Source organism: Neomonachus schauinslandi, chromosome 12 (assembly GCF_002201575.2).
Source record: "Neomonachus schauinslandi chromosome 12, ASM220157v2, whole genome shotgun sequence".
In the NCBI taxonomy this organism is placed as follows: domain Eukaryota; kingdom Metazoa; phylum Chordata; class Mammalia; order Carnivora; family Phocidae; genus Neomonachus; species Neomonachus schauinslandi.
This window is the reverse complement of record NC_058414.1, coordinates 93670587-93686144: the sequence shown is the minus strand read 5'-3', so window position 1 is coordinate 93686144 and position 15558 is coordinate 93670587. Positions and strand designations below refer to the sequence as shown.

Below are 15558 nucleotides of genomic sequence, written 5' to 3'. Positions count from 1 at the left end.
TGACTCTCAAATGTCAACCTCATGGTTATGACCTTTCATAGCTATGTAAAGTAAAGCAATATCTGCACATAGAAGTTTAGCTCTTTGTGTAAAAAATATTTTCATATAGGATAGATAGCTCTGTATAAATATTTTTTTCTCAAATAGGATAGATAGGCTTGGTGGAAGTTAACTTAATATTGGTACACCACCATAATCCACTTGTTAGTTTTTCCATTAACAAGCAAAGAATTTCAGCATATGCTCGAGATGAATTCATCTGAGGAAGTTTGCTTTAATAAGACAGATAGAAGCCTCTCAAACCCTAGAAATTTTATTTAATTCATTATTTAAATGGGAACTATTCTCATCATTCATCTTTTATAGCAACTGATTTTGGTATTGAAGGAAAATTTTCGAAGTCCTTTATTTACTTTTTAAAGATTTCATTTATGTATGGATGCATGTATTTATTTATTTATTTGACAGAGAGAGAGAGAGAGCACAAGCAGGCAGAGCGGCCGGGAGAGGGAGAGGGAGAAGCAACTCCCAACTGAGCAGAGAGCCTGACGTGGGGCTCGATATCAGGTCCCTGGGATCATGACCTGAGCTGAAGGCAGACGCTTAACCAACTGAGGACCAAGAGCCCCAAATTTTCAAAGGCCTTTAAAAAAATATTTACTTACAATCTTAGTATTATTTTAGTTGTATTTTTAAAAGTCAATTAAGAAGTTCTGTCTCATTGAATGGATACAAATACAAAAGTCTTTATTCAGTCTTAGAGATACTCAGGTATTCTGCGTAGCTCAGTCTTATCATCGTCTATTTGTACCCCATCTCGGCCATGGGCTTTGCCTAACTATAGTCTTACCATATGATCCAACAATTGAGATGAAAATTTATCTCTACACACAAAGCTGCATACGGATGTTTATACCAACTTTATTTGTAAATGTCAAAACTTGGAAGCAACCAAGATGTTCGTCCACAGGTGTATTGATAAATAAACTGTGGGACATTCAGCCAATGGAATATGATGCAGTGCTAAGAAGAAATGATCTATCAGGCAACAAAAAAACATGGAGGAAACTTAAGTGCATATCACTAAGGGACAGAAGCAAATAGAAAAGGTTACATATTATATGATTCCAAAGATAGGACATTTTAGAAAAGGCAAAACCATGGCATCAATAAAAAGACCAGTAGTTTCCAAGGGCTGGAAGTCGGGGAAGGGGTGAATAGGCAGAGCCCAGAGGACTTTTAGGGCAGTGAAAATACTCTGTATGATACTCTAATGATACATGTCATTCATTATACATTTGTCCAAACCTATGGACTATACAACGGCAAGAAGAGTGAACGCTGTGGTAAACTATGGACTTTGAGGGGTAATAGTGTGTCAGTGTAGGCTCATCCATTGTAACAAATGGACCATTCTGGTGGGGATGTTGCTGATGGGGGAGGCTATGCACTGGTGAGGGCACAGGGTATATGGGAAATCTCTGTACTTCCCTCTCAATTTTGTTGTGAACCTAAAACTGCTTGCACTTAAAAAAAAGTCAAAAAAATTATTAACTTGAGGGAAAATTATAGAGAATGGACAGAGCAAAAAGCATTGCAATGCTGGATGTGCTAATAGTGGACAACGCTAAATGGAGTTATAATTAGTGAGTTTTTATTGTTGTTTCATATTTCTATTGTTTCTTTCCCCATATTGTTCTCAATAAACATGTAATAGATTTTACAGAGCAGAAATATTGTTTGTTTTTGGTGAAATCCCCAGGCTGTTTACTTCACAAAACTTAGGAGCAGCCTTACCACCTTAAAAAGACTCTTCACCCATATTCATGCCCGAGAAGGAAGCCAGCTGAGAATGAGTGCAGATAGGGCAGGCTGGGATTACTGACCAGGTCCACCCTCATCCTCCCACATCTGTTCAGAGTCTCACATTTGTCACTGGGTATCACAAGTGAAACGTATTTACAACGAAAGGGGATACTAATTCATTTTAGTGGAGAGAGCTGTATTAGACTGGGGACACCCGGTGCTCCAGATGCCCATGGTGTTCAGTAATCTCCAATCCCTGACTTTAGGAGCGGTGTGCCCCAGGACAGTGCTGAACCACAATACACAATTCTGTGAACCAGAGACATATTGAAGGTTTATTCCTTCTTAGTATTCAGGATTCATTCCTCATTGCTGCAGAGGTGAAAAATATCATCATCATCATCATCATCATTACCATCATCATCACAACCAGTACTTATTAAGCTTTTTCAATGTGTCACACCATTCTTATATGCTTTTAAGTAATATTCAATCCTCACAACTATCCTATGAAATAGGTACTAATATTCCTCCCTACATGAAGCTTAAGACGTCAACTGTTTTTTTCAGGATAGCTAGTTAAGTCTTGCAGTCAGAAATCAAATCCTAGAAGCTGGATTCCAGAGTCCAAGCTCTTCACCACTATGTAGGACTTTTTAACAATTTTCAGACATAGGGGAAGAAAGGCATCCCCAGGACCCTGGAAATTATGAAGATACTAAAGTCACAGGTATTTCATTTAATAAGCATTTACATAGCATTTCCTATTTGGCATTAGAACTCACTGTCATAAGAACTTTATAATTAGAAAATCTGAACAGATCAGTGAGGAGTACAGATTGACTCAGTAATCAAACTGAGTCAACACAGAAGACCCCAGGGCAGACAACCTCACTGGCAATTTCTACCAAACATCTAAAGAGGAATTAACACCCATCCCTCTCAGACACTTCCAAAAAACTGAAGAGGAGGGAATACTTCCGAACTCCTTGTATGAAGCCAACGTGAGCCTGATACCAAAGCCAGAGAAGGAAGGACACTACATGAAAGTTTAGACCAATATCCCTGATGGAGCCCACTATTTGTTTCATATCTCTGCAGTGGGTGGGCAGTCAAGAAGTTGTCATGTAAGGCTAACTTATAAACAGGAGTGTAGCACACTGAAGAGTAATAAAAGTCAAAGAAAAAACTGAACAAGTAAGAAGACTGATTTTATTCAGACTATTGCAGGAAGAGCACCCCAGATCCAAAGATCAGAGTGTCTCAGCAGGATGGTTTTGCCTTAAGACTTCTATAGGGAGAAAGAAACAAGTTACAGGTGGGGAGATGTGTTGTTGAGAAAACCAATTGTTTTGAAGTCAGGGGACTTCTCAGTCAGCTGAACAAAAACGGTTTTCTCTGTGTCTAGCCAGTTTCAGGGGAAAAAAGAATTCTAAGCTTAGCTAATCATTCATGAGACAAAGAACGGGGAGTTGGGAGGCTGTGTTCTGGCTACCTCAGCAAGGTGCAAGTAAAAGGGGAAAGGTCTGTGTTTGTTCTTGTCACAAGTAAACAAGGAAGTCATCCCCAGTTATATGGGAGCCACGAGAAAGAGTGGACAAAGTCTCTAGCAACTCCTGTATGAAAGTGTAGTTCTTTGTGGTAAGCCATTTCCTTGAACACAAAATTCCAAGGATTTTTAACAGTCACTGTTTTCTGGAAGCACAAGGCTCAGATAAAGTTCAACAAGGCAGAGGAAATCCAGAGATTCAGTCTGAGTCCTGCCTTTTCCAATAACTTCCATGAGGACCACAGCTTCCACATCATGAAAATGGGGGGGCAGGGGATGATTTATTAAATGTATTTCATATCTCAATGTTTGGTGAGTCTCTGAGAATGCAGAGGGACCCTTTAGAAGAAGGGAGATGGCAAATGAGGGTGCGGGGGGGAACACAGTCACAAAGGGAGGAGGGGACAACAAAGAAAGGCCATGTCACAGAGAGGGAGGAAAAATGTCAGCAGATACATCAGGACTCCTGAGACATTTGGGATCAGAGAAGAGACATCAGGTGCTTGAACTGGTCTGCTCCTTCCTTTTCCACCCCACGTCAGAGACAGCACTCAGCTGCGCCTTCTATAATTGGGTTTTGAGCAGCCCTAGTCTCAAGACTGCTATAAGATCCTTGCTTCTCCCTGTAAGCCCCAGTTAAAGCTTCTTTCCAGCTGTCCTGGCCAAGGGCACTTGGACTAAAGACTGGGACTATTTACAGCTTGATCCAACTCGTGTGCTCCTGGCAAGATTGCTGGCTGCCATGAAGCCCTGTCTCATCTTAACTCTCCTGAGCATAGCTGGTGAGCAGCTGGCCTTGGCCTCCTGGAGAGGGATAGGGTGGTGCAGGGGAGGGTAGGGTGGTCAGAAGGGGAAGCAGGCAGCCACAACTGAAGAGACAGGAAGGGGTGGGCATTTCCTTCAATTCACTGTTGAAGGAAACAAAGGGAACCACTCCCTCTGCTGACTTATCCCATCAGGGTACTCTCACAGTCCCTCTGAGGCCTGTGGGCATGGTGGGATAAGTCACTGTAGTGCTCTACAGAGACTTGAGTGTGTGATTCTTTAGACTGCCACTTTTCCTGCCCAGCCATGTTGCCCTCTGTCTGGGCAGGTGGACCCAGAGGAGTAGGTAGGGAAGGCAGGTAGGCTGTGTGCACTAGAAGCCTCCGGCCCTGCCTCAAGCCTTTCCATCCCTCTCACTGCCAAAGTCAGGTGGTATGTAATTATGACTTCCATGCTTAGTTGGCAAAATTAATTAAAAATAATGTTTTGGAAAAAAAATAATGGTTTGAAAGGAATAATTCCCTATCCACCCCCTGCCCCATTTTTGTAATATACCACACTGCCAATCAGGGTTTCTGATCAGCTCATGACTTAGTTACACAGAATTTTAATATATTTCCATCTCAAGCAAAGACATGTGTCAATGTCCCTAACGTATATACCATCGGTGACATGTTCCCTCGGATTTTTAAAAAGACGTTTAAAATAATTTGAAGTCCCTGGTATTATCTTTAAAAAACTTAGGTCAGAAAAAACTACCCTAGCCAACTATTGCCTCTCATCCTGTTTGACTCTCTTTCCACCTGTGACCTCATCAATTCTTTAGGAGTTGTTCTGGCCAGAGATTCTAAAGATGATGACCTGAACTTACCAGAAGATTTTACTATTCCTTACATGGTCTATCTGCAGTCCAGTTCAGAACCCTGTGTGGGATCTCTCATTCACCCTCAATGGGTACTGACGGCTGCCCACTGCCCCTTACCGTAAGTATCCCTTTGTTCCTGGGAGCTGGGAGGGATCTGTTTAAACAAAAGCAGGTCTGGTGGGGCATCCCAGCAAGTCTTAATTACATCCTAAGGGAACTAGAAGACCAGGGAAGAGAGAGGATCTCCTTCCCAATAGGGAAAATAATACCAATTTGGGCGGTTTAAGAGGAAATCGATAGGAAGGTGTCAGGAGACTTTCATGGAGAAGAAATAATATTCATTCATTCAACATATTATTGAGCATTTACTATGTGCTAGGAACTGTTTAATGCACTGAGGAAAGAGCAAGGGAACAAGATGGAAATAAATTTTCTCTCCTGAACCTTACATTCTGGTAGAGGACATAAACCAAAACAAATAAACACCCAAAAATAAAACACCAAAAGAGTGGCAAGCTGTAACATACGGGAATGAAACCAGAGATCTGCTTTAGTTAGGGTGGTCATGTCAGGCCGCTCTCAAGAGATGAGACCAACAGGAAGAGGAGGAGGCAGCTGAAGGCATAAAGCCTGGGGAACATTCCAGGCAGAGGGGACAGGGTACATAGAGTCCCTGAAGTAGTGAAGGTATTAGGCCAAGTCGAAGACCAGTGTGGACTGTAGCAAATAGGGGAATGCCCACAGGGTGAGGGGAAGAGTCAGGCAGAAGCCATAGGATGCAGGGATCAGGAGAAGGACAAGGGAACACTGCACAAAATCCTGTTCTCCCTCATAAATCTGCATCCCTGCTGTGATTGCATGAGAATGTGCTGTGTGACTGGGACCTAGTCACAGTTTTAGGAGTCTACAAGGCTCATTTCAAACTCAGAGCTCTCAGCCACCTGGTCATTAAAGACAATTTATTCAAGCACAGATGGACCCCCTGCTCTGCACATGATAAGACATACAAAAGAAAGATAGTTCGTCCCCTCCAAGAATGGAAGTTGGAAAACTTGATGTTCTTTTCTCAGCCAGATCTAGTGCATGAACTGTTTTTGGTAGGAAATGGTGCTTGTATCTGTGGCATGACGACTCCTGGTGATGGAGTGGGTGTGTTTGAATGTGTCCAGGAAATATAATAGAAAATCATAATGGGAGTCCTGATAGGCTAAGAGCCTTGGGGATCAACGACAAAGAAGGCACCACACTGTAAATATAGTGACATGGGCTTGAAAGGAGCTAGGAGGGACCTAAGAATATCCAGAAACGAAGGGTATGATACGCTTGCTCAAGCGCTGCTTGAGACAACGTGGTGTAGGCACATCTCTACTATCTGCCTGTTTAGATTTTCCAATTCTTAGTAACAATAATAAAACTAGACAGTACAGTGTACTCTAGGTGGCAGATACATGTCAGATTTTATATAGATACCAACCCTAGACCCTAATACAACAAGCCCGTAAACTACTAGTACAATCTGTCCAACCAAAGCAGGTCACTTCAGTTCTCAGGTATGAGAGAGAAAATGAAGATGATTGGGGAGGTCACTTCTGACCTTTGTTGCCATTCTGACATTCTGTGACCTGCTCTTTCCCACCTCCCTGCTCTCTTTCTTCCAAAGTGTCAAAATCCGACTGGGAGTCTATCAACCCAGCGTCAGAAATAAGAAAGAGCAGATACGGAATTACTCACAGATTATCCCCGCCCCTGAGTTCAAGGCGCAGTCACTGGAGAATGACCTGATGCTGATAAAACTCTCCAAGGCTGCTGTACTCAACTCCCATGTGGGGACCATAGCCATATCTATGGAGCCCTTAGCACTTAATGATTCCTGCTTTATCCCAACCTGGACTTGGAATGAATACAAAAACCGTAAGTGTTTGACTCTGTGTTCTTCATCCTGAGGAGGTTTTGGAGCTGGGGGAAAAATATGGAGGGATATACTTGAAGGGAATGGCTGCCATGAGGTAATGTTCTTGAACCTACAGTGATTATTGCCAGGACCTTATCCTACCAAGATTGGAAGCCAAGGGATACCATTCAGAGACTGATACAGAGCAGCCAATCTGACACCAATGAATGGACCAGGCAGCACCTCTCCTATCTCTAGAATATTCAAGACCAGAGTCCAGGGAACTGAATTCAGATAATGGTGGAGGAACTAAGAGTCCTCACTCTAAAAACAGTATCAAGGCATCCTGTGGGAGGCTGGCTACTATCTCACTGACAGCTGCTAAAAGTCCACCAAGTAATTCATCCAACAGCAGCGGGAAAAACAAAAACAGAATATATGGTGAGGTGACAGAGGACACTTCCCATCCCCTGCCACAGACAACCCAACCTGTGTTGATGGTGATTCACTCAAGTGGACCCTGAGAGATGAGTGTAGCTGAGGGAGCTCTTTCCACCCGAGAGTGCAACTCTTACACCTACTGCTTCACCTGAGTTTCCCCTCAGAGGTGGACACCAGGGCATGCACAGGGGGGTTGATTATGACATACTCTTGGTGTCTCTCTGGCCTGAATGACCTCTGAGAAAAATTGCCACAGACCCTGTTGCAGGCACGCATGCCTCCAGCCTCTGAGCTCTATTTGCATGGGCAGAGAATGTCTGGTCTACTTACTCTGAGCATGTTTTACCAAGGGCACTTCATGAAGAAAGTTGCTTTCTTTCTCATTTGTTGGTTGTTGGTGGGTCTTTACTTCATGTGGCTGCTAATAAACCATCATACTCTCTTTAGGGATTGTCAAAGGATGATGGGGCAGCCACTCAATATCTGAAATGAAATGATAAAGCTAAATTTATTAATGATTCTAATAAGGAAGAAAAAACCTGAGCAGATACCAGTCTTACTGAGCAGAGCAGAGTACTGGGCCTAGATGGGGGTTGGGGGAAGCTTTTGGTACAGAGATTGGAAGACTTTCAGAGGCTTAAGGGGGTTGACATCTATAGGGACATGGTTGTTGTTTATTGCTTGGCACCTTGAGGCATGTTTATTGCAGGGGGTCTGATTGGCTGACTTTAAAAAGTGACATTGATTGTCTTGATGAAGCTGTGTTCACTGATGCAACTGTCATGACATTAATCAGGTTTAAACCCTGTACTGATGGCCACAGAACAATCCATCTGTCCCATAAAAACAATACAAAGTGGAAACTTTTATATTCTCAGGACTTGGCAACTTCATTTTTAATTCAGAAGCAACATTTCTGGGAATCTAAGTGAATATATTTTCTGAACAAATCAAAGTTTATGATTTTTACCCTTGACTTTCAAGTCTTATTCAAAGTAATTGCAAAAGTAATTTATTACATACTGTTTGAAAACAAAATAAAATCATACAAAGGTTTTGTCACATGGGTTCTGCATGTCAGAATCATAGTGACAAACTAATTCTGTAAGCTCTTTGGTGCAAGGGTTTGGATATTTATTAGGAATTCATTATTTCAAGTGCTTAGTTACTTTCACCTCCTTATTCTACACATTTCAACTCCCATAAAAACTTAAAACTGAACATAATTCCCCTCTATCTTTTCTGACTTGACACTTTCTGTTTTAGGACATTAGGTTGGATACACTATCAGAAAAATCCTGCTCTGTAAGTAACACTTAGGGTTAGTTTGAACAATCTCTAATCAGTTTTTTGTTTCCTTCCTCCTTGTCACTCCCCACCAGAGATTAGAATTATATCATACATACCTTGGTTAGAATCCTTGCATTCTGAGGTTAACAGTAGAGTAACAATTGCAACGAGGGAGACGAGCACTCTGACTTCTTTGGGGGAAATATATATGTATACTTATGCATACACATACGCACACTTATAAATAATCCATTTATAAACAGTCTATTTCATTAAAAAAGCAGCTTTGGACACACTAAAAATAGTTTTCTCCCTTTATGATTAAGTGTAAAGAAGTTGGGCGCCTGGGTGGCTCAGTCCTTAAGTATCTGCCTTTGGCTCAGGTCATGATCCTGGAGTCCCAGGTTCAACTCCCACATTGGGCTCCCTGCTCAGCAGGGAGCCTGCTTCTCCATCTGACCCTCACCCATTTGTGCTCTCTTTCTCTCTCTTTCAAATAAACAAATAAAATCTTTTAAAAAATGTTTAAATGTAAAGAAGTTGAAGTAGGTGCCAAATATAAAGCCTTCTTAGGGACAATGGCTTTGTGTCTGTCTGTTTTCATGGCCATTTATAATCTTCTGGCAGGTTTTCAAAGGTTTCCAAATTAGTCAGAGGAGAGGGAGAATGACAGATCTGATGTCTGATGTAAGAACGTCATGTTCTGAATCTGCTGCTCCAACGTAGATACTGAATGAGAATCCCAAATAGGATGGAATGTGTTTACAAAGTAGGGAGCCATCACAGGAGTATGTGTGACAAGCAGATTAACTGTGGACTTTGTTTGTCTTTTTTTCCCCACAGTTAGTGACCCTGACATCCTGACTTGGATAAACCAACCTTCTCATCCCTTCGATGACTGCAGGAATATGGCAGGACAGAGAATGGCAGTGCACATCATGTGTGTGGGACAACCTCTAAACATCATATCTAAAGCCAAGGTATCTTTCCTTTCTTCAGATAGAAAGATAGAAGGGGTCCATGAAGAGGAGAGGTGATTGTGGAAAAATCAAATGGTGCTCATCCAAAAGGCCTGGAGTCCCTCTCTTCTCCCTCCAGGTCTTTGGGTTGGTCATTAATTCCCGTTCCTTCATTTTACAGTTCTGGGTAGAACTATTTGTCCTTTCTCTTCCTGTTTGCATTCAGGTTGGGCTCAAGCTTGAACCAAGAGAGGTGAGATCTAGGTGGATGTGAAGACAGGGTTGTTACCTTTCAAGAAAAATGAGTCTAGTCCTTTAGATGCCTCTGAGACTATATGCCACGTCTTGGGATTTATTCTTTTTCCATGAGGACAAAGCAACATTGACCTCCTGTTCCCTCTCTCTGGCAGGAAGTCTCAGCTGCTCCAGCCATCTGCGATGGGAGGCTGCATGGAATCTTGTCCTGGGACAAAGGAAGTGTCACCCTGGGAAGTGAAGGGTTCTTCACAGAAGTTCATCACTATGCAAGATGGATCATGAAAACTATTAATACCCACTGAGACGCTCCATTCCTCTGTCCCCCAGGGCAACATCTTCATGATTTCTATACTGAATTCACAACTCTCTTGATCTTTCTTTTCTTGGACAGAATCCAAATAGAAAATATTCAGTAAAAAAAATGACATGAAGAACTCATGCTGTGACCCCTGATCTCTCTATACGTTAACTGCAAGCATGATGAGAAACATAGCAACATACCCGCCATGTGTTCATTCCTTTCAAAAAGTATTGAGCTATCAGCTGCTTAGCAGACACTGTATATGCTAGGGATACATGAGAGAATATGACCTATGCTTGGCTATCAAGCAGCCAATTATAACATCTTATAACTATTGTTAAAATGGAGATGAGAAATAAGTTTCAGGAGAGCAGAGAAAAAAACATTCCGGGTGTCAGAGCCAGGGGACATTTCACCAAATAGGCAGACAAATTAGAGGAGAATATTGTAAATCTGAGGGAACAGTTAAGTAAAAGTCAGAAAAGATAAAAATGTGGCATGTTCTGGAAAATATATCTAAATAAATAATACTGGTGGGTAGAAAGTAAATTGTCTGTAGAGGAGGAGACCAGATGTGATAAAAGATTATTATTTATTGGTGAGCAAGTGTTAGATTGTGAAGGGCCTGACCTGTTCGGTGCAGGAATTTAGATTTTTATCCTGTTGGAATCAGAGGGGGTGTCATTAAAACCTCCATGGTAGAACCTCATCAAATTTCTGAATTGGGAGATACTAAAGAAGTAGAACCTGTAGAGTTTACATGTACTGACATGTACTTTCTACTACTCACAGTAGAGAGAAGTGTCTGGAATAATGCCCAAGTTTCTGACTTGGGCATCTGTGTAGATGGTGGTTCACAAACATAATACGCAGAGAACCAATGTTTTCATGTGTAAAGGGTCAGAGCACAGTCATGAGTAGGAGAGACGGGCATGTTATATTTGAAATCCTTGAAGGACATGGAGGTGGTCATGTCTAGCAGACAGCTGGAGACAAAGATCTGGATCTTAGATAATGTCTGGGCAATGACAACAGGGGAGTTGTATATTTACGCGTGGTAGCCGCAGACTTCAGCAGAGCTCTGTGCTGGTGGGAAGAGCTCTGAGTGATGCTCAGTCCTCTAGCACTGGCACAGAGTGGAGATATGTAGAGCATCCTAGACCCATTGACCAAGACCCCTAAAATATGGAATTGAGAGGATTCCAAGTCACCCAAAAGTATGGGTCCAGAGTGAGAGGCCATGGAGTCACAAAAAAGGGAGAGGCAGCTTGATATGAGGTCATCTATTAAAAAGGGAAAGGGGATCAGAGAGGGTCAGTGAGATGAGAGGGAATAATGACACAGAAGGAAAAGACTCTACAAAGAATGAAGAGATTGGGCCTTCCATCCCACGAGAGAGGTGGTGAATCCATGCATCTGTAGAGATTGTAGGGGAGGAAAGGAGGGTTGGTTCTATGGGCATTGATATACTCTGCTTTTCCTCCTCCACCAAAGCAAAAAAAAAAAAAAGCTGGGTTATGACTAAGCCCATAGTTTATCCTTACACAATAATAATCAAATTTTCAACTTTGGATACTAAGGCCATTTAATTCAAGATGCTTCCTTTTCTTGTAATTCTTGGCCATCCAAAGCACAAGCCCTTCTGTTTGCCTGTCTTCTCCAGCAGCCTTGCTCCTAGTTTCTCCCTGCCTCCCGTCTCTAATTCGCTGTCCAATGTCCCTTGCCACCTATTCTGAATCACATATTATCCCAGAGTTTTTAATAAAATGCTCATCTGATCATTTCTAAATTATTTCTTCAACACACATTGGTAATCCTGCATTTCCCAAGTCACTCTCTGTACAGTTTTCCATAATGGACACCTGAAGCATTCTCCTCTCTCCTCCGGCCTTCAGTGCTTCATCTGCAATGAATGATGTCCAACTGGGAGGTTGAAACCATCAGCGATCATTTCAACCTCCCACCTCCCACTCTGCAAACATACTTAGTGCTTTTCTTCCTCATTCTTTTCGATCCTTCCTGGAAGTGAGACCCTATAGTCTCCAGCTTCTACCTCCACCTGTGATGTGGATCACTTCTCTTCTGACTTCCTCATGGACTGTTCTATTCAGCATCTCTACTTCTTTATATTTTTCCACTTCCCCTATCTATTGACTTCTTCCTATCACCATTTAAACAAGATAAATCCTGTTCCATCAAGTGTGCTCCCTTGATCTGCTCTCTGGTTGCCTCCTGGGTCTTCTTTGTAGGCAGTGCCTATTTGACAATTCCTAAACAGTCCACTCTGTAGGATTCTTCTTGGTCTGTCTTCACTCTCTTTCATACATGCTCTTCTCTTTTGAGTCCTCATTCATCTTTCCAGAGACTTTTCCCCCATCTCTTATTTTGGTTAACTTCTACTCATCCTTTAAGCCTCGAACATCACTTCCTCATGGAGGTCTTCTTCTGACCCTTATGTTAGGGTCCCTGCTATATGTGTTTCTACCTCCCTTTCCCTCCCCCATTGTGACATTCATGATGGCAAGTCTTACACCCATCTCCCCTGTTAGTCTTTATCATCTCATCTCCCTTACCACTAAATCATCAATATCTAATAAAGTGCCAGCACACAGTATACATTTGTATTGGTTTTCTATTGCTGCATAAAAACATTGCCAAAAATTGAACAGCTTAAAATAACATGTATTAATTATCTCACAGTTTCTGCGAATCAGGAGTCCAAGCATGGCTTAGCTAGGTCCTCTGGTCAGGGTCTAGCAAGGCTTTGAGGTAAGAATTTGCTTCTAAGCTTATTCAGGTTGCTGGCAGAATTCTTTTCCTTCTGGTTGTATGACAACAGATGCTCGCTTTTTGCGGGCTGTCCCCTGAAAGCTGCCCTCAGGTCCTTGAGGCTATCCTTAGTGCAGAGAGGTCATCCATACATGGTTCTTTGCCACTTAGGCCTCCTCAGTGTGGCTGCTTACATCCTCACACCAGTGGGAAGAATCACTCTTGTGCATGCTAGCAAGGTGGATGTGTGTATGTGTGTGTATACACAATGTTAATATTATGTATCAATGTAATTATCAGAATAAAATCCCATAATTTTACCATATTCTATTAGTTCAAAGGAAGTCACAGGTCCCACACCCAAGGAAAGGAAATTGGGGATTATGCAGGGCATGAACATCGGGCTTAGGGTCTGTCCAAAATATTCAATAGAATTTCACAAAATAATAAATGTATTGGATCCTTATCTCCCACACAATAAAGACTTATGCAAGTCTTATATATGCAAGGCTTATATAATAAAGCTTTTCATTATATAATTCCTGTTTCTCTCTCCACCTGGTTCTTAACGCTTCCGCTGTAACACATCGTTGCTATTCCACAAACACACCATGTTGTTTCATATATTCATGCATTTACAGAAGCCTTGCCCTCTTTTCGAATTATTTTTTTTCTCTTCTTTTTATGCCAGACAAGCCCTTCCCTTTCTCTAAGACCCAGGTAAAGTATAACTTTTTAGATACTCCTTCCTTACACACAATATAGACTGAAGAAGTATCTTTAACCTTGTGCTCAAGGCACATAACTCAATTTTTAAAAAGATTTTTTCCCACATTAGGAAACAAAACAGATGAGCATAGGGAAAACAGGAGAGAGAGAGAGGGAGAGTCAAACCAAGGAGGGTACTTGGTGTGATGAGCATCAGGTGATGTGTGGAAGTGTTGAGTCACTGTATTTTACACCTGAAACTAATATTACACTGTATGTTAACTAACTAAAAACTTAAAATTTTCTCCCACATATTACTATGAAAAATTTTAAACATGCAATGAGGCTGAAAGAATTTTACAGTGTATACCTATATCCCCATTATCTGGATTCTACCACTGTGTAGCCTGTTTTTTAAATTAATATCTTGCATTGATGTGATATATTTGTTGTAGCTGATGAACCAATATTGACACATTATTAGTAACTAAAGCCCATTGCTTATGTTAGGGTTTGCTCTTTATATTATATAGTGTTATGGGTTTAGACAAAGACATAATGTCATGTATCCACAATTAGAGTACCATACAGAATCATTTCACTTCCCTAAAAATGTCCTGTACTCTACCTGTTCACCACTCTCCCCTTCTCCCCAAATTCTGACAACCACTCATCTTTTTACTTTCTCTATAGGCTGCTTTTTTCAAAATGTCATAAATTGGAACCATTCAATATATAATATTTTTAGACTGCCTTCTATCACTTAGTAATATGCATTTAAGGATTCTCTATATCTTTCATCTTTTTTTTCTTTCTTAATAGCTCATTTTTTAAAATCACTGAATAATACATATTCCAATGTGGATGCACCACCACACTTTGTTTACCCATTTACCCATCTTGGTTGCTTCCAAGGTTTGGCAATTATGACTAAAGCTGTTGTAGTTATTCATGTGTAAGATTTTGTGGACATAAGTTTTGGACTCATTCAGTTAATATCCAGGGGAGCGATTACTGGCTCATATAGTAAGATTATGTTTAGCTTTTAAGAAACCACCAAGCTGTCTCCCAAAGCGGCTGTACATTTTGTATTCCTACCAGCAAATGAACATTCTTGTTTTACATCCTCACCAACATTTGGGGTTCTGGGCCTTAAACTTTAGCCATTCTACTAGGTGTGTAGTGTATCTCATTGTTGCCTTAATCTGTAACTCCCTAATGGATGTTGAGAATCTTTTCATAGGCTATTTGCCATCTATACTTCCTCTTTGTTGTTATGGAATGAACTGTGTCCTTCCAAAATTCCTACTTTGAAGCCCTGAACCCCAAAGTGACTGTATTTGAAGATAGGTCCTATAAGGAAATAATTTGGGGGAAATGAGGCCATAAGGGTGGGGCACTGTTATGACAGGATTAGTGTCCTTATAAAAAGAGACACCAGAGATCTGTACACATAAATACAGAGGAAGTGCCACATGAGGACACAGTGGCCTACAAAGCCAGGAAGAGAGCTCTCACCAGAAACTGAATTTGCTGGCACCTTGATCATGGACTTCTAGGCTCCAGAACTGTAGGAAAATAAATGTCAGTTGTTTAAGCCCCCCAGTCTATGCTATTTTGTTATGGCAGCCTGAACAGACTAATGCATTTGGGAAGGTATCTGTTCAGATATTTGGCGCACTTTTAATTAAGTTGTTCTTGTTCTTGTTGTTGAGTTTAAAGATCTCCTTATATATTTTGGATCCAAATCATTTAATGGACAATGTGTTTTGCTAATATTTCCACCTAGACAATGATATAGGTAGGGTTTTAGCTCTGAATACTTTGTTTTGCAATTGCCTTTTTATGAACCTATCATTCTCACTAGTCTATAATCTCTCTGAAGGTGGAGCAGTGTCTTTACATTTAGGCATTCAAGGGTTTTAGGTCTTGTCCTGACAGGTTCCAGTTACTCAA

The 15558-nt window shown here is 41.3% G+C and overlaps 2 protein-coding genes across 2 annotated transcripts in view; both read left to right on the top strand.

The window, feature by feature from the left end:
- Nucleotides 1–4977: 4977 nt before the first annotated feature.
- Nucleotides 4978–10238, top strand: LOC110582950 (probable inactive serine protease 58). Its single transcript, XM_021692991.1, has 4 exons — nucleotides 4978–5103; nucleotides 6646–6896; nucleotides 9451–9587; nucleotides 9977–10238. Exons 1-4 carry the CDS (start codon nucleotides 5015–5017, stop codon nucleotides 10124–10126), a joined length of 627 nt encoding a protein of 208 aa, XP_021548666.1. The 5' UTR covers nucleotides 4978–5014; the 3' UTR covers nucleotides 10127–10238.
- A 582-nt stretch (nucleotides 10239–10820) lies between these two features.
- Nucleotides 10821–15558, top strand: part of LOC110582903 (serine protease 58) — a 10431-nt gene continuing 5693 nt past the window's right edge. The window contains exon 1 of the mRNA XM_044920017.1: nucleotides 10821–10887. Coding sequence (XP_044775952.1) covers nucleotides 10821–10887 — 67 coding nt within the window. The remainder of the gene's footprint in view (nucleotides 10888–15558) is intronic.